The sequence below is a fragment of the Camelus dromedarius genome, chromosome 10 (assembly GCF_036321535.1).
Source record: "Camelus dromedarius isolate mCamDro1 chromosome 10, mCamDro1.pat, whole genome shotgun sequence".
NCBI lineage: Eukaryota > Metazoa > Chordata > Mammalia > Artiodactyla > Camelidae > Camelus > Camelus dromedarius.
The window spans coordinates 14860655-14882417 of record NC_087445.1 but is presented as its reverse complement, the minus strand read 5'-3'; the positions used below and the strand labels follow the sequence as shown (position 1 = coordinate 14882417).

Here is a 21763-nt window from a genome sequence, read left to right as displayed (position 1 = left end):
ACACATACATATGTAATGGTATAGTTTTAGTATTTTTCAAATTGAAGATAATGCTATTCATATAGATTCTTACCTATCTTATCCTTTTTTTTCAATAATGTAAAAATATTTCTGTGTGAATACATAAACATATACTTCATTCTTTTTAATTTGTGCAGTTTTAATTTGTACCTCTCTATACTTTGATTTGATAAATGTTTTTTAAAAAGTAGCATAGTTATTTAAGTAGTCATAAGCATAATGCTTGCATGGAGCCAAAGAGGAAATTATTCAGAAGGTTTACACAAGGAGAGATTCAGGGTAACCCTGATCATTTCACTTACATTTATAGTTGACAGTATTCCTGTATACAAGGTATTCTCTGGAATGTGTTAGTGTTGCTGGCCCCCATACTTAAATTAATTACCAAGTTCTTCTCAGAGTCATTTAAGAACTATGTTAGCTGATAGGATTAGAGACTACCAGCTAACAGAATTAAAAACAATCAAAATCAGTGAGAATGGTTGTGTATCTAACCCCTATCTAAAATTTCTGCTACATATTTAAATCTACCTCTTTACTGTTTGGTTGACAGTGGGGAAAGGAAGATGAACAAAAGAAAGATATCTTGGAACAGTTTTAGGTTATCTTTTATACCTTCCCATGCCTGTACATACTATATGAACAGACAAGAAGGGAGTTTTTTGACCTTTCCTCAGGGTATATAATATTATATTGGATTTTGCAGACCTAAAGTAGAGAATCATGTAGAGTGATAATATGAATGCTTGCTGAATGGTGTAAACTCTTTAGTAGTTATATGGCTATCTTGTGATGTAATTATATCTTTTTTTTTTCAAAATGAAAATTTCTTTTTTTTTTATTTTAATGGTAATATATACTTAATATAATAATGTTGAAAATATGAAATTATATAAAGTACAAAATAAAAGTGAACTATAATATATAGGGGTAAACATTGTTACTATTTTTTTATGTGATCCTCTAGACTTTACTTTACAAAAACAGAATTATAACCATTTCCTATGGTTAAATAAGGACAAATTTGTGGACATTTGACTCCTTTCCAGTTTGGGGATATTATAAATAATGTCTACACATAGAATTTAAAATTTTAAAGAAGTGTATTACCCAATATTCACATAATTTTAAATGTTAATTTTGTTAAATAAAATTTCAGACATTCAAAAGTGTAAGGAAAATTTTACAAATTATATAGAATCTTTATCTTTAAAAATATCCTCTTTGCAGTTTTGACAATTTTAGAGGCACTGTTTTTCTAGTTTAATAAAACTGTAATTTTGTTTGTCATTTAGATGCCACCTGGAACAGCAAGACCAGGTTCTCGTGGTGGTCCCATAGGAACAGGAGTTCTGTCTTCTCAAATCAAAGTTGCCGATCGTCCTGTAACACAGCAAGGTTTGAGTGGAATGAAAACTGGGATGAAAGGTACCTATTTTAAGAAGATGAATATATTTTGTATAAGAATTATTACAGTACCATATTATTAAGTCAGAATTTTAGAGTGAAAGAGGCTGTTTTACTCAATTCTTATTCCTTAATTCACAAAATTGTTGTAAGGGTTAAAATAAGAGAATGAATGTGAAAGTTCATTGTGAACTAGGGAGTTATATACATATGTGAGCTATTTTAATCTTCATTTTCCTGAACATGAAACTTTGCTATAACTTGAAGAAGTGTGAAATAATTTGAAGAAAAGCTCAGGAATGAAAATTAGGTTTCTATTACTTCCTAGAAATATTCTGAATTTTTTTTTTTTGTTTCCATGTCAAAATGACACTAGTAAGGTATTTTTATATTTATGAGAAGCGAGTCAAGAGGTGTTACTTTTGGTAATAATTAATACTCCATTTTAATGCTTTAAGTAAGGAAGTGAGCCTGACACGTAGATTATACTGCATCTCTCATTATGCCTCTCTGTATGTGTTTAGAAAGGGATAATAATAACTCTGTATGTTATGATTCAAGAAGTTGGCCTATAACATACAAATAAATCAATGCATGATGAATGAACTATTTTATAATGAATTTGTAGTTTTCTGTATTTGTGCAAATGACTTATCAGGGATAAAGATACTCTAAGGGTACAAAATTAATTAGAAGATGTTTATAAAGTTTATATGTTTAATATTACTTATTTAAAAACATTAAGTATAGAAACATACTGTAATTCTATAGAGAATTCACCAAATTTTATTACTGTATTACTGTGTTAATTTCTCCTTCAAAATAAAACCAGTATTATTTAAGATAGACATTGTCTAGCAATATATTTCAAGGCCTTATGTGAGAGAGTTCTGATTGTTACCACCACGCACCACTGCTGTGATTTTTGTTCTTGCCTGGTCCAGTGCATTTCCCATCCTAGTAAGACATTCTCTCCCTCTTCTCAGCATAGACCTCAGTCAGTCCTCTCTAGCGTTTTCTCTCATGCCTTGCAGGGCATTGCACCTCTTCAAAGTTTGGTACACAACCTAGAAATATTTTTTTGGTTCTACTGAAATGTAAGATCATGTTTCTAAAAAAGTTTCTGAAAAAAATTATGAAAAATCAAAATCTCCTGCATACATTGAGAAATTCATAGTCTAAATCTGCACTGTCCATTATGACAGCCAACAGCTACATGTAGCTATGTAAATTTAAATTAATTAAAGTTGGGTAAAATAAAAATTCACTTCCCAGTAGCACCAGCCACTTTTCAAGTGTTCAGTATTCTGTGGCTACTTTACTGGACAGTGCTGATATAGGTTATTTCCATTGTTGAAGGAAATTCTCTTGGCCTGCCCTGTTCTAGACTCCCTTAGGCCCAGTTTCTATTCATTCGACCTGATCCGCGGAGTCCACTGTCTTAACAGCCCCACCCCTAGTCCCGTCTTTGTAGTCTTAATTCAAGCTTCCATTGTGTCATGATACTAAGATACTAGTTCTCTTTTCCATTTAAGCTTCTTGATTTTCAGATTTACTGAGGCATTTTTGAGGACTATGAGAGAATTGTATAGTGTAATTTTGGTTGTCTTTTGGATTTGCTATTTTGATACCATTTTCAAAATGAACACTAATACTTAAAAAAATTTTTTTAGGTCCCCAGAGGCAAATTTTAGACAAATCTTATTATCTTGGGCTTCTTCGGTATGTTACTTTTTTTCCTATGCATGATCATGAAGTTTTAACTATGGTACTTTTTAAGATAATTAGGTATCTATTTATTTTTAAGAATTATTTTGTATTCTAACATAGTTCTTGGTTAATTTGGCTATAAATAGATGTCATCACCAAATAGATGAGATAATACAGTTAGGCTGACATTTTAAATCTTATGTATTTGAATGTATATGAGCTATATATTTCAAGTTCACTATTTTTCATCTAAAGATAAGGATAATCTTTTATACTTCTTTCACTAATTATTCCAAAATATATTATTCATATATCTATTAAGAAAGGGAAAAATATATATACTTATTTATAATATATTAATTAGTACAGAGTTTCACATAATGTATATTTGGTCAGTTGCTGTAAGTATGGCCTAATTTTAAGTAATTCATAAGCTTTGTCATTTATCTCTAAGTATGCAGGTCTAAATTAAGAACTTTTTTCTCTTTCTCTACTTAACTTTTTCTCTGCTCAGATGTCCTACTATCCTATCTCCATTTTCCATTTTACTTCATTTTTTGTTGGCTCGTCATCTATATCTTCTTTCTCTCTTACTTGCATTCTATTTAATGCATTCTTCTGTCATGTCCTGAAGGCTCTGTTTTCTTTATTGGTCCTTCTTAACTCTTGTTGCTCAACTACCTGAAACATTTTGATTCTTAGACTCCTAGAAGGCAATAGGAGGATAGGTTTTCCCCATCTTTCCTCAAAACTAACATCAATAGGAAAGATAGGGAGGCCATCAGTTGGATAGCATCTTTTGCTATCCAGCCACTTTTTAATCAAAAAAAGGAAAGGAAATAAGCTATTTCTCATTACTGAATTACCTCTTTTCTCTAGGATTTGTCCTTCTGTATTAAAAAGTTTTACCTATTTGTGTAATTGACTCTAGAGTAGTAGTTCTCAACTGACAGTGATTTTTGCCACCCAAGGAACATTTGGCAACTTTTAGACAAATTTTTGGTTGTCATAACTGGGATTGGGAGGATGTGCTGCTGGCATCCAGACCAGGGATGCTGTTAAATATCCTGCAGTGCACAGGATACTCCCCCACCCCCCTCCAAAGGATTATTTATTCAAAGACCTAAAATGTCAATAGTGCTGCTTTTGAGAAACCCTGTCCTAGAGGATAGCAAGAGCTGTTAGTGTGACAATTAGGCGTCTACTTCTGTCTGAGGATTGTACCAATTTGACCAGATTTTCATTCTGATACTGTTCCATCTTTTTTAATGGTTTGAAAACCTGTATCAGTTTATCACTGGGATATAACTCCTTCTTAATCAAATGAGTCACTTAAATTGTTTTTCTTTTTTTGGTGAAATTTCACAAAATCATTTATATCATTGTTGCACATTTATGAAAAGTTTATTTTGTTTGACTAGAAAGACTCTTCCAGAGTGGAAGTATTGCTGACTTTTTAATTTCTTTTCACTTAGAAGTAAAATAAGTGAGCTTACAACAGAAATTAATAAACTTCAGAAAGAAATAGAAATGTACAATCAAGAGAATTCAGTATATTTGTCATATGAAAAGAGGTGAGTAATTTTGCAGTTACAACATGCAAGATTTTTTTATTAGTAACATTTAATGTAATATGTTTCAGGAGTTTAATACTAAATTTATAGTTATACATAATATTCATAACATTCATCTGCCTATTTATGTATTTGTGAATGTATTTATTTTATGTTTACAGAGCTGAAACTTTAGCTGTTGAAATCAAAGAGTTTCAAGGACAACTAGCAGACTACAACATGGTATTTGGTCTTTTCTGAGAGAATTTCCTTTGAATATTTTCATTGCTTTTTGCCACTTTAAAAAAAGTTATTTTAAATACCAAATAATACATGCATACATGCTTATTGAGAAAGATTTAAACCATGGAAAGTGTAGAGATTAAAATATCCTTTTGCATTCTCCCTCATTTCCCTTCCCAGGAATAATTTGTCTTAACAGACTGACATGCATTCTTCCAGTCTTTTTAAAAAAAAAATTTACTTAAAACTACAGAAACACACACCCTTTTTTCCCTAACAATATTAAAACAGTAATTTTTAAAATAGATAAAATTTGTTGGGAACTAGCAATGTCACTGGTTTAAAAATTTTATTTTTCTATGGAGTCTTATCATAAAATTTTAAATATTGAATTACTTAATATGTAGAATACCTTCATCTGATGTTTCATTCAAAATACTGTTTTTGCCTTTTGTCAAAATGAAGTAAGTATCTAACATAAAAATAGTTCCACCAAGGATGCTTCCTAATGTGAACTTCCAGAAGAAATAATCCCCTTGGCAGTGTTGATTACTGCCTCAATCTTTGGGGGGATCTTGACCCCATGAAAATGTCTATTGTCAGAATTTTCTTCCTTCCAACTCTGTAGGTGCTTTACTTGCTGAAAACTTTGGACTTACTGAAAACTGTTATCTCACTTCTCCTATTAAAAAGTAGTGTTGCACAAAATAAGAAACATGCTACCATAATGGTTAGGTAAATTATGATATACCTACTTGATATTGTTATATTGTACTCATAAACAATATTTTTCTGATTATAGTATAATTCTCTCAATATTTGTTGGACTATGTAATCCGTAATATTCTGTGCAGTTTTTTTAGTAAATAATATCTGTTCTAAATATGGGGAAAATAGTTTTTTATAAAATATTAAACACTAGATGAAAGTATATAAAAGGAATTTCTAGTTGTACTACAATGCATTAGGTAAGTTACTTAATATAAAAATATTAGTAAGTGTAAAATATGCTATTTGTAGGTTTAAAAAGCTAACATCTGATACAGAGAAAGCACTTAGTTAGCCAGGTATTTAACATATAGTAAGACCTCAATAAATATAGATCTTAGTAGCACTTATTATTTATAACACAAGTGAAAATGTGATGTGTACTAATATATATTACATTAATAAAGCTTAGTCTTTTAGAATCAGCTATATTCAAATAGTTTTCTTTTGGTAGCCTCCCTATTCAACTTCTGTGTCCACAACTTGCTAAATTTCTGTATCTACAAAATGTGGACAATAATGTCTACTTCATAGAGTAATTGTGAAAATTAAGTGAAATAATACATATAACAGGCTCAGAATAGTGTTTGGCACAAGGTAAATAGGTAAATATGTTAACTGTCATTGCTTAACTTTTTGAAGTAGGCTTACTAGTGTTCTGTTTGTGCCTTACCCTGTTGATGTTTTTAAAATTTAAAAAATTTTTTTAATTTGTAGAAGACCAAAAAAATCATTTTACATTTTCATTCATGTAAATTTGTAAATGTGTTAACGCTCCTCCCCTCTGAACAAAAAATAGAGTGAGAGATCTTCTCCCAAATTTTGTCTCCTTTGGGTCTTTCTTCTTTAAGCTCAGACATCTTTTCAGAGCAGGCAAAGCTCTTTGAGATATGATCTGCAGGAAGAATAGTTCATTACTGCTTACTTTTCAACGCTGAAAATGTAGTTTACTGATTGCCCTAATGCATAGTATATGCTTACTTAGGTAACTCAGTATTTGTTTTTGTCTTAGAAGATAAGATACTTGAAAGTATTAATACTTAAATGACTACTCATTATTTGTAAGGTTGAACACCTATGCTATTGATTATAGAGTAAATTTATGAAGACTAATAGAATTTTTTTTACTTTTGTTTTTAGTTGGTGGATAAACTTAATACTAATACTGAAATGGAAGAAGTAGTGAATGATTACAACATGGTAAGAAACTTATAAGTATAAGCAATAGATCTACATAGCCTCCAAAACAAAGCACTTACATCTAGAAATAATTTGATAAAACCTTATGGACCTTAGAGATAGGTATTACTCTGATCCTAAATACTACTGATATAATTGAGTTCCCTTAGTTACTCTTCTAAAATTCTTTTCTGTTGGTTGGCCCTTCCAAGCGCATGCTTTATTGTCTTTCTAGAAGGCTGTGTTTGAACTGGTCTCTCATAAAGCATTAATTAGGGAGTCCCTTCTACATATCCTTATATATAAATTAGTTTGCAGTACTTCTAGTCAAATATTTGTGCAAATGGAACTAAGTACTTAATGGAGAGTTTTATTAGAAAGGGTGAAAATGAATAGTTATGATGCCAGACATAACTGGTAAATGAGAATTGACATTCAGTGTTCTTCAATTATTTGATAGAAAACAATAAAATGATAGTAGCTAGTTTATTATTTATTATAAATATTGGAAAGAAAATAACATAACTTATACACCTTCTAATTTATACAATCAAAGACTATTCTGTGAAAGTATAGGATTTATAAAATGACTCTTTTTCTAAATTGGGGTTCTAAGAGCATGATCATTTAGTGATATTATTCTTAGCTTTAGAACACAGGAGAATTCCCACTTTACAAACTATATTTTTAATGCCAAATGTAAAGAGTAAAAACTGTGTTTTTTCAGTTATTTGAGATAGGTCCAAATTCTAGGCTGAATATGTACAGGTAAAGTCACCTAGGAGTACTCAGGTAAAATCCTGAATGATTTAAGAATAAAACTTGTGTTGGGCCTAAGTTTAACGTATTACTAATCAGCTATTGAATACCCAATAAATTCTTGAAATTCTGTTTACATAAATTAAGTTTATATTAGATTACTTGACAGATCACCATACAATGAATATTTTTGGTGTGAAATTACAATGCCTTTGAAAAAGACTTTTTTTAAATTTGTGGCTTGTTAAATGAAACAATACTGTATTTTTTTAAAACTTTGCAGGTGACGTTAGGATTATTATAATAATCTCTAATCAGTTCATAACCAGAATAACCAGAATAACCTTTAGAGAAATAGCTTAATGGTAATTAAAAAAAAATTTTATCCCCTCTTCCCTCAATGGTAATTTTTTATCAATAACTTTTCTGTTAACTTTTTATTCAGCTTAAAGCTCAAAATGATCGAGAAACACAAAGTATGGATGTTATATTTACTGAAAGACAAGCGTGAGTACAATCCATTTAGAAATCAAACAGATTTATATGTGACCTGTATAAGGTAGTTTAACTTCTGAGTCATTTATTTCTTTACAAATTTTGTTGTTTTTCCCTGTTGCATTTTTTTTACTTAAAAAAGTTGAATATTTGCAATATAGATTTTATTATTTATGAATCTATTATCTTCATTCCGATAAATAAAATTTCTGTGTGTAGGAGTTTAAAATCTAAAATAGATAAGAACATCTTCATCTCTACCATTTGTAATTTTAACCTGAGCTTTTTAACTAATTCAGATTATAAGATTTAAGCCCCAGTCTAATGAAAGATACCTTATTAGTGGGGTATTTACATTACTTCATTACTTGATTATTAATTAATAAATAATTGATACATTAGTAATCCTTATTGTAGATGTAGATTATATGTGCATCTTTATATATAACCTGGTTAGAGACCAAATACCAAGTAACTTTGACTTTGGTAATAAGGTAAATGTGGCAGTGACAGTAATGTCTACAAAGATAATAAGTGGATGTAATGTAGTTATTAGTCCATTTGGGCTGCTATAAACAAAATATCATAGACTGAGTAACTTATACAACAGGAATTTATTGCTCACAATCCTGGAGTCTGGGAAGTCCAAGATCAAGGCACCAGTATAGTCTTGTTATGGTGATGGCCCTCTTACTGGTTCGTACCCAGCAAATTCTTGCTATATCATCACATGGTGGAAGGCGCTAGAGAACTCTGTGGGATCTCTTTTATAAGGGCACTAATCCCATTCATGAGGACTTTACCCTCATGACCTAAATCACTTCCCAACCTGCTAATACCATTACCTTTGGCAGTTAGGATTTCAACATACGAATTTTGAAGGGACCCAAATATTGAGACAAAAGCAGTAGTTAACATACTTATTCTTAATTGACTTTTTGACCTTAGTTATTGTCTAAGGTAGTGCAAACATAGAAGATGAGCTATTTTGTACATGCACATACCACACACATTTTGTCCCATAAACTTATCAATATTAGTATCCTTGACAGCAAGGGTAATAACCAAAATTATGAAAATTCTGTAACACCAAATATACTGTCATGTTACCTCTGCATGTACAGTAAATATTTGATGAAGAATAGGTTGTTAAAATATAAGGACAAAGTATTTGAAAGATAAATGTAATTTTCTGTTGTTTAAAAAACAAAGGAATCTCTTTTCCCCCATCTGTCTTTTGATGCTGCTATAAAGTGCTATCTTAAAAATTACGAATATACTGGAAGTCTCTTCCCTTTTACAAAGAAAATTCCATATTCCAATTTTAGACACTCACTTGAAAACTTCCTCTTTGTTGTTGTTGTTGCTCTGGTTTTAAACCATTTAGCAAATATTTATCATTTGCTACATATAAAATACTCTCCTAGGTACCTAAACAATAAGAAATAATAAGCTATAACCCATTGAGGACATTATATAGTTTAGAACATTTAGGTCCTCATTTATTTCATAATTTATCTACAAAGTTATATAATACCCAGATTAGGTTTATAAGTATTACATGTATATGTTTTCTAGATATTTTATCCCAAAAGATAACTCCCAGATTATAAGTTTAAGTATGTCATAGGTTTTTCTGTCTATTTCGTTCATTTGGTTAAGGAAGAAAGTTCTTAAAATATGGTACTTTGTCCTGAAATATCAGGAGTCTTGAAACTTAATATCTGTAGTTTGTAACTAAGGCTGAGTGAAATAGTTTCTCCTGACTCTCTTAAGAGGAAATTTAAATTAAAACTAAGTTATTTTTATGAACTTTACTTGTATATACAGTAGGAGGATAGATTTATTTTGTGTGTTAATCAGATGGCCAACATCTCAAAAACACAAGGATCTATCTTGACTCTATATGTTCAGAAGAAGCAGGAAATGCCATACCTTGAAAAAGCGGGGGTAAAAAACTTCTGTTTTCCTTCTCTTCTCTTTCAGTACCACCATTTGCTGTGGTATGACCATCTGGTTTATTATGAAACACCTATTTTAAGTAAATCGATTATAGTATATAGCCTCAATATGTTACTGTGACAATACTTAGACACCAGGCTTTAATTCAGTTTCACGTGCCAGCTTGAACTAATGAGTCTCTTCTAACTTGAATGTCTACACTAGTTTGGTTTTAGCCAAAATCAGTTATCCTTTAAAAAAAAATGTAATTATAATTTTAAAACCCATTTATTTTTGTGTAGTCAGATATTTATTGAATACCTAATATTTAAATATAAGAGGCTTTTGAATATAAGAGATTAGATGTAGTCTTTACCCATTCATAATTATATTTTATCTTACCAAATATCTCAAATATTAATATTTGCCTCTTAAAGTAGGAAATGATATTTTGGTAAAATGATAGGTTATTTAGAAAAACATGCTTTGTGTTTTTATAATTATCTCACTCATAATTGAGATTTAAAACTGTAAAGTATAATTTATTTATCAGAAATATTACACATAAAACATTTATATCCTTTATTGAAAACATATGTTCCTATACATACGAGCAAATACACATCTTAAATGAGTCAATTCTATTTCACAGAGTATATTGTCCTAAACAGTTTTTATTTTCCTCAGTAAACATTTGAACTGAATTTACTATTGATATAACCTTAAAAATGACTATTGTTAGAATATAACATACATCTACATTATTTTTAGTCTCTCTTTTCTAAGAAACTACTAGGTACATACACGTTTTAAAAACTTTATGTTATAGAGGAACTTGAACATACACAAAAATAAACTAGTGTATTATACTCCTGTGTACCCATCTCCCGGCTTCATCAGCTTATATGCAACCCTGTTCTATCCACACTGCTAGCCACTGTTCCCTTCCCTGTATTACAATGAAGAAAATACAAAATATTATATTATTCATTCCATAAATATATTTCAGTATTTTAGAAATATTCTTTTCTCTAAAAGGTATAGATAAATACACTTAATTTCCCCACATATGGGAGGTAAAAATAATAGATTTTGTTACAGTTCTTAATGCCACTGTTTGCATTAAGTTGTTAAAATTATGATTGTAGCCAATGATTATAAGGAATTGGCAAATAATTCACTTTAGATTCTTCTATAATAGGCTCAAGGCCAGTGTTCTTTGGACCATTATTGTGCTATGAGCTACTTGTAGGCATATGTCAAAGAAAAGGTTTTGTTTTTAAGAAAGTTTGGAAAATTCTTAAAACTTTGTTCTTGAAGATCAGAGAGTGGTTTAACTTAATAAAGTCTTGGTTAAGTCCTATAGTAAAGAAGCTTGTTTCACTTTGTTTAAATCCAGTATTTCCTACAGTGATTCTGTATTAGTTTGACCATGTTCCTTTTTCCCCCATCCTGTAAATACTTCTAAATGTCTCTCTGGAAATTAATGTTCTAGAAAGTTTGGGAAACATTGCTTTATCTACAGCATCCCAAAGAACTGACCATGGACCAACTGAGGATTCCTCAGCCCTAACACAAACTCATTTGAATAAAAATCTCCCAAAGAGAGGCAGAAATAAGTGTTTTTTTAAAACAAGATTCATAGATAATTCCCACTTTGGAAGCCACCATATTATTCAATTGTGTTGACCATGCATTATGATGACAGTCTTTCTTTGTATCCAGAATCAATGGTAACTTATTAGAGATTGTGCCTGGACATTGTGCCTGTGTTTTAACTTGCTACTAACTTTTCAGAAATTTGTTGTGCCAATTCAAGAAGCATTTAAAAAAATTTAAAAAGCATTTTCCAATTCCATGTATTCATTCTATGAGCATAAAATCAATCTTAGTGTATTGTCAGTTTATACTACCTCTGTTCTTCCCTTTGACTCATGATAGAAATCCAAAATCTTTTTTCTTTATTGATACCAAGCAGTAAAACTTTAATATAATTTAATATGTATTACATCAAATATCTGGCTAATATGAGAATCAGCTCATTTTAATTAATGAACAATTTACTTTAGGCCTTTCCTACTATTATGTATGGTGTCCTGAGTACTACTGAGAATAGTAATGCTAGTATTTTTAACTGCTAGCTACTAAGGAGTGGCAGTTGCTATATTTGGGCCTACTTGTACAATGCCAGTGAGAAGAGCATAATTTTATAATATTTATATGTGTTGCAATTAATATGAAAGTCTTCTAGCTATAGTTCTCAGTATGTCACATATCAAAATCTCCTTGCCTAAACTGTGAGTGAGCTGGTAACAATTTTTAAAGAATCAAACTTTGAAAATTAATTTTCTTCATGTAATTCTTGAGTATCTATATATTTGTCTTCAATAAACCCATCATCATCTATCACAAATGAATGTGGTTGTTCAAATATTACTGTAGTTTCTTCAGGATTTGTATCTGGTATCTGTGAAGGAGAACTTGGATTTCCGGTAAAACCATTTTCATAGGTTTCTGCTTCATGCTCTTCCAGGCGATGATGATTGTAACTTAGCAGAATGTTATACCATACTGGACATTTGATAGCAATAAAAATGAGGAGTGAAGTCATCAGTACGGTAACTACAACACCAACAAGCAAAGCCCAGCTTTTTCCAAGAGATTCATGTTCTTAAATGGAATACCGGGAAAGAGAGGGGGGAGAATTTTGTTAAATTGACAAAAAAAAAAAAAATCATCATTGCATGTCCTAATAACTCCCCGATACTGGTATTAGAAATAAATGTACTTAATAATTTTCTTTAAGCAAAAGTTACTAAAACTGCAATAAATAAAGATATTTCATAGTGTAGTGAAAGAATACCCTTTTTCAAAATAACTACCTGTCTTAGCAGGTATTGTTTATGCATTCACCTAGGAACTACTGATTTATACCTGTTAAGAATTGTAACTTGGGAGAGGGTACAGCTCAAGTGGTAGAGTGCATGCTTAGCAAGCAGGAGATCCTGGATTCAATCCCCAGTACCTCCTCTAAAAATAAATAAATTAAGGAGACCTAATTACCTTCCTTCCCCTACCAAAAAAAAAAAAAAAAAGAATAAAATAAAAATAAATAAATGAAAAGAATTGTGACTTGATGAGTTAATATCAAAGCTCAGAGAAGTTAACTAATTTGCATAATGGCATTTGACTGATATCTAGCAGAGCCTCGTTTAGAAATCCAATATTTTGTAAATCTTTTGTTGAGCAGAGGAATTGATCTTTTACATTGTTTCTAGAAATTTAAAATGCAAAAAAATGAGAACTATCTTAATTTATTTAGTATACTATCCTCAGCAATATTTATATTGAAAACCAGTACATTACCTGAATTTCTTGTGATGTTGTTGAAAGAGCTATGAAGTGTTGAATTGCTAATGGACTGAAAATGATTATAAAGATCTTTAGTTATAAGCGAAGGAAATTTTGAGTAGCATTCAGCCTTGTAAGGTACTGTTTTGATATTGTAGTGCTTCAGGATATCTGGATAGTTACACATGGTGATGTTTTCATTTTCTGGTAAAATAGAAAGAATAAGATTTATTATGGAAAATAAGATTATTAAAGTTAATAAATATTATGGTTAACAGCATTTTATAATTTTTCACCTAAAATTTCTTGACATATCTACCTGTCATCATTGAAGATGAAACTGTTATATTTGCCTAGCAACATGACAAGGGAAAGATGCCCATTTTTGTTTATTAAGTTATTTTATAAATATAGTTTAAGTGCAGTCTGTGCTTATTGTTTAGTTTGTCTGTGCTAGTAAAGATGTTATGAGTAAGATTGTGGTGAACATCTGGAATGTGGTGTGCAGTTTAGAAAGTAGGGTACCTGTTTTCACCTACTCTCTGACAGGATATGCTGAGAAAAGGAAGTACTTTTTTTTTTAAATAACATTTTTTTTATTGAGTATAGTCATTTTACAATGTTTCAAATTCCAGTGTAGAGCACAATTTTTCAGTTATACATGAACGTATATATATTCATTGTCACATTTTTTTTTTTGCTGTGAGCTACCATAAGATCTTGCATATATTTCCCTGTGCTATACAGTATAATCTTGTTTATCTATTCTACATTTTTAAATCCCAGTCTGTCCCTTCCCACCCTCCCTCCCCCTTGGCAACCACAAGTTTGTATTCTATGTCTATGAGTCTGTTTCCGTTTTGTATTTATGTTTTGTTTGAAAAGGAAGTACTTTTAAAAATTAGTCTTATGTACTGAAACTGCAAACTTAGTATATAAAGTAACAGTATAATCTCACATATATAAAACATTTAAATTTTTTTTCCTTTTTTTTCCTGGAGAGGCCAAGGTACAACATCTATTCAATAATTGCTTTCCAGTGTTTTTTTCCTGTTTCCCTTAAGCATCAGTAGTTTCCTTAAGACACGAAATGAGAGACTTTTCTGGGATAGAACAACCAAAAATCAGTCACATTTTGGTTTTGACTAATTTAAATTAATGATTGCTTACCTAGTGTCACATTCGATGTGTTCAACCAGTTTTGCAAACTCAGTAGACTACAAGAGCAGTTCCATGGGTTTTCATATAAAGTTATGAATTCCAGATGAGACAGTAGTGGTACATCAAAATAGCTTATCAAATTGCCTTGCAGACTAAGTAGTATCAGGTTTTTTAGAGGCACAAATATATCAGGATTCAGTTGTAATATTTTGTTTTGGCAGAGATATAGCTGTTTTAGCTTATTTAAGCCCATAAAAGCACCCTGTTGAATTATGTGGATGGAGTTTCTACAAATATTTAAAATTTCTAGATTGGAGAGTTTCCCAAAACTATTATTATGTAAGATGATGACATTGTTCTCAATCAAATAGAGCTCAGTGAGTAAAAAATAAGTCTGTAGAACTGTTGTGTCTGTAACATTCAGAGTAATTTTGTTATAACTGAGATCAAGTATAGTAACATCTTTATTGATATTTGCTGGAATCAAAGCATAATTCTTTGCAGTGAAATTACATTTGACTTCCTAAAAAAAAGAAAATTAGAAATGCATTAATAAGGAAATATATTAACAGAATTTCCCAAAATTTTTTTTTTCTTTTTCTTTTTTTGGGGGGTAAAGGGGGTGGTAATTAAGTTTATTTATTTATTTTTAGAGGAGGTACTGGAGATTGAACCCAGGACCTCTTTGATGCTAAGCATGCACTCTACTGCTTTAGCTATACCCTCCCCCCTCAAATTTTTATATCCAGGCAATTAGACATTGGAAGGAAATACTTTTAGAAAAAAAATCTACTATTTAATCTTGTGGTGATAGTATATGGAAAAGGTAAAGCAAATACTTTTTTTACTGGGATTCAATGCTGATATATAAGGGAATTCTGATATATATAATTAAGCAAGGAGATACCAGTTTGCCATACAAGTATCTTCCAACTGTTATTGCATGATCATTATAGAAAGAAAGAATATTGGTATATTTCCATTTATATATGTGGAAATAAGTGGTAAATAATACTGTTAACTTATTTAGTATTTCAGTTTGCAAGATTGACATTTATAATGAGGATTTTATGTAAAAATATGTAATTTTTAAAAATCGGTAGAGCTAGCATTACTACACCTAGGACTATTAAATAATTAAGAAATAATATTCAATATACAATTCTATAGCGTTAACAGCTCAAAACTTGATGTTTTAAAAGAAAATATTAATCTTGTAACAGAAATTGAGCCATGTATTGAATTTGAAGAGCCAGGTAACAGGAAGAAGTACTTTCATTATATGGCTATAGATCCAAAAAAAAAATTCTTGTTTTGACTGTTTTTGCATTTGAAATATCCCCCAATAGTAATAATAATGTAACAATAATAATTTCCCTCATAAATTTATGTTTTTTTAAAAAGTTTCCTGCATTTTAAAGTGTAGTTTTTGTGTCTTGTAACTAATCTCTGATTTTATAGTGAAATTTTACAGATTTTTCCTTTTATCAACATTTAAAGAACTCAGTTTAAAAGAAAAAAAGAAAACTGCTTTTGTCAAATTAGAGTCTGGTTCAGAGATCACATGTTTTGAATATACACAGCTAACCAAAGAGTTCATTTTGATAGTTTGAATTTTTTTTCCTTTTTTATTGCCTTGGAATATTGTACTAAATTTACAAAAAGTGTACCTTTGAAAATATTTTCACTAGCTTGTTTGTAAAAACTTACTGTTTTAGAAGTCTGGCTTTTGTCTGATAATAATAGGATGAAGAGCGGCCAAAACAAGATCGTGATGCTTGTGGTTTTCATATCACAAACCTGATAGAAAAGAGTATTTATATCTCATTAGGAGACTAGAACTTCAGAGATTTTTGAGGACATTTTGATTTCCTTTTCCCATTAAATCTATTTCTTAAAATATACAAAATGTGAAAGAAGTAAATATCCCTTCACCCTTCCTGCACTCTAAAAAAACTGGAAAGCTCCTGTAGACAATGAAAAACAGTATTTTTCAGGGTGTCTCATTAGTTCCTAGATCTATTGAAAGGAACTTTAAAACAGTTGAAGTTTTAAAATATTTAAATATGTGCACAAAAGAAAATCCAGAAGACTGTATATTTATGTATGTATACTTATTTATATTTATCTTGCTGCTTCTTCATTTTTCAATTTTAGGCATCATCTATTGATATTATCCTTTGACTTAATACTTTGGGTGTTGAGAGTCCTCATCTTTCTTTCAGACACTCCCTACCTTCATCACCAACATATGAAATATATACTTACTGTCTTTTCACTCTCCAAACATAGTCACTTGTAATTTTAGATGAATATTCAGTGTTTATACTATTGGGAATATATAAAGCTATCAATGACTGAGCCATGTAGCAGGATTATTACAATGTTGATGCACACTTTTTTTCTCTAATTAATTGTAATTTTTTACGTGCTTCAGGTTTTTTTTTATGAATTTATAACTCTCCCTAGCAAATCTCTCAATAGTTTATACATATTAGATATTTTAATGTTTCATTTGCTTGAAGAAGTCTCTCTCAGAGCCTGCTGCCGTGCTCTGATCTAGATGAGCTGATCCGTAACCCTTTACCTAGCTGTTGACTTCCACTCTCCTTCCCCCTCATCATAGAGATCCTCATTTGCTCTTGTTACTGGATTCCTATTTTCTAGAATGCCTTGCCTTGGATTACTGCCTTTTTCTGCAGAGCTTTCTGCAGTAACTTCCTGAGAAGGGTCATAGGAGGGAATTTTTTTACACCTTGAAAGAGATTTTGGCTAGAAATAGAATTCCTAAGTAGAAAATAATTTTTCCTCAAAATGTTGATAACATTGTCCCATTATCTTTGGACACCTAGTATAGTTGTCCCTGGGATCTACAGAGTATCGGTTCCAGGAGCTCCCACAGATACCAAATCTGTGGATTGCTCAAGTCCCTTATATAAAATGATGTAATATAATGAATACAGTGGGCCCTTCATATCCATAGGTTTCACATTTGTGGACTCAACCAACCATGATTGTATTACTGTTAAGAACTGTGATGCTATGCCATTCTTATTCTTTATCGTTTTATGTAACTTGCCCCTTCTTAATCCCCAAAGCTTTTTTTTTAAATATAGTTGCTGTACAATATTATCTAAGTTACAGGTGTTATAGTGATTCACAGTTTTTAAAGGTTATAACCCATTTATAGTTGTTATAAAATATTGGCTGTACTCCCTGTGTTGTACAATATAGGCTTTAAATCGATATTCTGAAATTTTAGGATCCTTTGTGAGTCTGTTTTCATGCTTGAAACTGGGTACTTGGTGGGCACTTAAAATCTGAAAACAATGAGAATTTTTTTTGAATTATTTTATTGATGGTATTGATAATTTTCTTCCTCATTAAAAAAAAATCTCACTTCTCTCTCTAGAACCCTTTAATTAGGTGTTGCATCTCCTGGAATGATTATCTAGTTTTTATTTTTACTCTTTTACATTTCATCTCTGTGTATTTTTGCTCTGCTTTCTGGGAGGTATCCTCAACTTTATCTTCAATCTCATCAATTAAAAGCTTTTTTTTTCCTGTAATCTTTTTAATTCTAAGAGCTCTTCGTTCTCTGAAAATTTCTTTTTAATGTACTGTGGTATGAATGTATTCTCTTTTCTTGTTTTTTCTTGCTGTATCTTTTGTTGTTTTCTTTTTCCTTGAATAGCTTTTGTGTCCTTAGGTTGTACGTTTCCAATTTATTTTGATCAGTGTCTTTTATATTGGAGATTTTATTTTGAACTTTATATATCTTAATATTTGGTTTAGGACTTAAATATAAGAGTGTGAGACAAAAATGCTGATTGGAAACTGTGCATTGGTGTGGGTCTTATTAACTTTAGATCTTACTATAGAGTGAACTTCATGGACTGTTTTCTTGGGGAATCCCTAAGTGTTATCTTTAGTTTGTTTCTCGGGCTGGTTGGATTCCCCAAAGTGACTTCTAATCTACTGCCTGAAAAGATGAGGCCAAGTGGCCAGCATTCTGAGAGCTAAGTTGTGAAAAAAGTGAGTTTATCACAATAATTAGTATATAAGCTTTAACTTAACTCTCTCTGCTTTTGGCATAACATCCCTGCAGTCATTTGTGTCTAGTGCCCAGATTTCATCTGTTTAATTCTTCCCAGGCTGGGGTAGGGTTGGGGAGAGCCTCATTCTTCTGCTTATGCAGAAGAGGAATTTTACCTGACTGAGCAGAGGCAGCAAGAAAGACTTTCAACTTTATTTTAGCCCTTCCTTCTCTACATCCAGAATATGTGGTGCTGCCAATTTCTGAGCCATTTAAGGGATTCTGCAGTGTATATCAGGTGGCTTCTCAGCTTTTCCCACTGCTAGCTTGGCAAAATTGTGCTTTCTCAGTTTCCACTTAACTATTAGCTTTCTAGTTTCTAGATTTTATTGCTATTGCCCCCTCTTCCATTCTCTTAGTCTTTTATCAGTTTATATACTTCATATTACCTTTTATTTTCATTTTAGTAGGTTTTTGGGCAGGAGTCAAAGTTAGTGGGTCCATTCAGTGTGCCATGTTTAACTGAAACTACCATTTGAGTAAATTCTTCTTGCTAAATCCTTATTTAGTCATTTTATTCATGACCTTGATGTTTCTTGTTTTTATCTCTTTTCTTTAAGTCAGCTTTAGAAACTGCTGCAAACAAATCATCTACTTGAAAGGATATAGATATATCCTGTTAACATCCTTAGTAATTTCCTAAAATTTAGCCTTTTTGAGCCTTTTTACAGCATTTGTTGCAATTGGTTGCTTATGATTTTTAAGGAAAATTTATTCCATCAGAGCAAGAAGTAGAAAACTACTCAGTGAGCAAGATTCATTTCAAGTTACTGAAGTCTGTTGCTGCATTAGCAATAAAGAATTTATTGTTATGTCAATACTGTTCTATTCTAGTTAACTTCCTCATTGCCTTCAACTTGATCTTAATGATCTGTTTATGTTTATTCCCTTTCCATGGCTAAAGCAAAATTTTAAGAAAAAGCCACTATTCTCCTAGATTTTACAATTTGGATATAAATCATAGTAGATTCCTTTTTAGAGTCAGAAATGAATTCAAGCTATAACTTATTCTAGACCATTGCCCACAAAAGGGGGATCACCATAGCATATATAAAAGGTGGTTTACCTGTGTTGACAGATCTCTGGGAATAAGTGTACAGCCTCCTCACTGGTTTGTTTCAGTATTTCTCAATGGTGTACTAATGTCTCTGGTAGGATGCTCATGTAGGTAAGGTAATGATAAAAGATAAGTGCCATTTTTTTCGGAAATAAATAGTTCAGGGATGATTAAAGAAAGCAAATAGGCTACAAAGAAAATCAAGTGAACTGAAGAATTGATGTGGAATAGAAGCAGATGGAGAAGGTAATAGAGGTCAGATAGGACTCTGACTTTGTGGAAATGGAGACAGAATTGTCTTGTATTATCTTTATCATCCACTTAATACTAATAATTGTTTTCTACAATATGCTAAAGTGAATAAAATCATAAAAGTTAGAAAAGGAATCTTTTTTTTTCTATTTGATAAATTTTAGAGTTAGAAAATGTATGTACTCAAAGAGTTTAAGGTAGATTCTCTACAAGGAAGCAGTCAACAAATCTAAAGCATTATTAGGTCTAAAGCTGTGAAAGGTGTTGACTAAGCTGCACGGTCCATATTTGTATGTCTTTTGGGAGGGGAAAGATTGAAAGACAGGATGGATGTTAACCATCAAAACACTAAAGACAAATTCTTAAGCAGAAACATTTGCTAGCATTATTGGCAATCTTGAAGGCATCAGTTTGGCAGAATAACTAGCTGGTAGATTATATAGAAATTGTCCTTGAGTCAATTTACCATATTTAAAAAGCAGATTTAAAAGGAAAGTTATTATTGCCTGTTTCTCCCTTTGGAATTTTTGTCTAAATTTGAAATTTATTTTGAGAAAGTATTTGGGTTTGACTTAAGTATTAAAAAGTAGAGGACAAATGGAATATCAGTTTTTTTAAAAAACTATTTTACAAAGTTAAGTGCCCTTTTACATAGCCTCTAATGTACATTACAAAAAATTTACACAAAAGGAAATGGTAGATATTGAAAAAGAAACAGTGTTCTTTTCAATATAGTTTCAAGTACAAGTTTCTGAGGAGTTTTTAATCATTTATTTTATATGACTATTACATACCATGAAATAAAATGATGTAGCAATTATTTTGGTTTTGTTAAATAAAATATATATATAATATAGTTTTGCCATTAAATATTTTAGATATTTATGCCAGAATTCGGTGTATTTGGAGTTAGGTATTAATAATTCACAATTAACGTCTCTCTTATAATTTTATAGAATTTTTTTTTTTTTACAAATTTAAAAACTTTTATAGTGGAAAGTTTCAAGAAAAAAACCTCTAAGTGGAGAATGGTCGTCTCCCAATTTCAACAGTTCTCACTGATGGCCAGTCTTTTTTCATCTTACAAATCTGTTTTTAAGTTAGTGTCACTTTAAAATGCTCTGTAATTAATGTACTTCAAAATAAAAAGATCTGATAAATTTAATTGGCTAGATGAAACCTTTTTTTTTTTTCCAAAAGAAAAATAATTACTTTCTATCACATTGTCACTTTATGTGAGAAAGATTTTTTGACTATGTCCTGAGTTTTTATTTCTAAGGTAGATCTCATGAAAATACAATCATATTTTCTGCTCTTTCATCACTTATTAAAGACAAAGATTTTTGTATAGACCTAACAAGCTTAAATATGATATTAAAAAGTTCAACAACCACCACCAAGCCTATACATTTATAAGATCTTACCTTTACTTTTTTCTTTTCTCTGAGACTGGTGTGTGAGGAATCTGCTCTTTCTTCTACACCATTAAAAAAAAAAAAGTATGTCATATGACTGCATTTCACTCTGTTTTAACCTTTGTACCCAATGAACAGGTGATAAAAAAAAAAAACAAACTAGACTTCCTTAGCAAAAGATTGACTAGAAGAATAATTTCTTAAAGTTATCTTTGACTTTTTTTTAGTGTAACAAGTAAAGTGGTTTGCTTAACCTTTGTGTTTCTTAATTACTCTTGAAAAATTTAAATATTAACAAATTTACTTTGTGAGTTAAAGTATATAATATTGAGAGTGCATACTTTGAAAGATATAT

At 30.7% G+C, this 21763-nt stretch overlaps 2 protein-coding genes and 1 long non-coding RNA gene across 7 annotated transcripts in view; 1 reads left to right on the top strand and 2 right to left on the bottom strand.

Moving 5' to 3' along the window:
- Nucleotides 1-21763, top strand: part of IFT74 (intraflagellar transport 74) — a 66886-nt gene that overhangs the window by 7057 nt on the left and 38066 nt on the right. For all 5 annotated transcript variants that reach the window (XM_031449591.2, XM_031449588.2, XM_031449589.2 and 2 more), the window contains 6 exons: nucleotides 1317-1449; nucleotides 3102-3150; nucleotides 4614-4712; nucleotides 4874-4934; nucleotides 6843-6902; nucleotides 8086-8147. In XM_031449591.2, the coding sequence (XP_031305451.1) occupies nucleotides 1317-1449; nucleotides 3102-3150; nucleotides 4614-4712; nucleotides 4874-4934; nucleotides 6843-6902; nucleotides 8086-8147 (464 nt within the window). The remainder of the gene's footprint in view (nucleotides 1-1316; nucleotides 1450-3101; nucleotides 3151-4613; nucleotides 4713-4873; nucleotides 4935-6842; nucleotides 6903-8085; nucleotides 8148-21763) is intronic.
- On the bottom strand, nucleotides 1106-10161 carry LOC135322254 (uncharacterized). The gene is made up of 2 exons (XR_010382622.1): nucleotides 10071-10161; nucleotides 1106-1404 (listed from the first exon to the last, which is right to left on the bottom strand). It is a non-coding gene; the product is annotated as an uncharacterized LOC135322254 (long non-coding RNA).
- On the bottom strand, nucleotides 10592-21506 carry LRRC19 (leucine rich repeat containing 19). The gene is made up of 5 exons (XM_010985501.3): nucleotides 21418-21506; nucleotides 16299-16388; nucleotides 14598-15111; nucleotides 13443-13631; nucleotides 10592-12746 (listed from the first exon to the last, which is right to left on the bottom strand). The coding sequence occupies exons 1-5, from the start codon at nucleotides 21499-21501 to the stop codon at nucleotides 12418-12420; spliced, it is 1206 nt and encodes a 401-aa protein (XP_010983803.2). The 5' UTR covers nucleotides 21502-21506; the 3' UTR covers nucleotides 10592-12417.

Excerpts from the sequence above, each read along its gene's own strand:
- LRRC19 (XM_010985501.3), bottom strand. The coding sequence starts at position 21,501 with ATGACATACTTTTTTTTTTTTAATGGTGTAGAAGAAAGAGCAGATTCC. Across the intron at positions 13,632-14,597 it reads CACATCGAATGTGACACTAG|AAAATGAAAACATCACCATG; the intron begins GTAAGCAATCAT and ends CTATTTTACCAG. Across the intron at positions 12,747-13,442 it reads CAACATCACAAGAAATTCAG|AACATGAATCTCTTGGAAAA; the intron begins GTAATGTACTGG and ends ATTCCATTTAAG.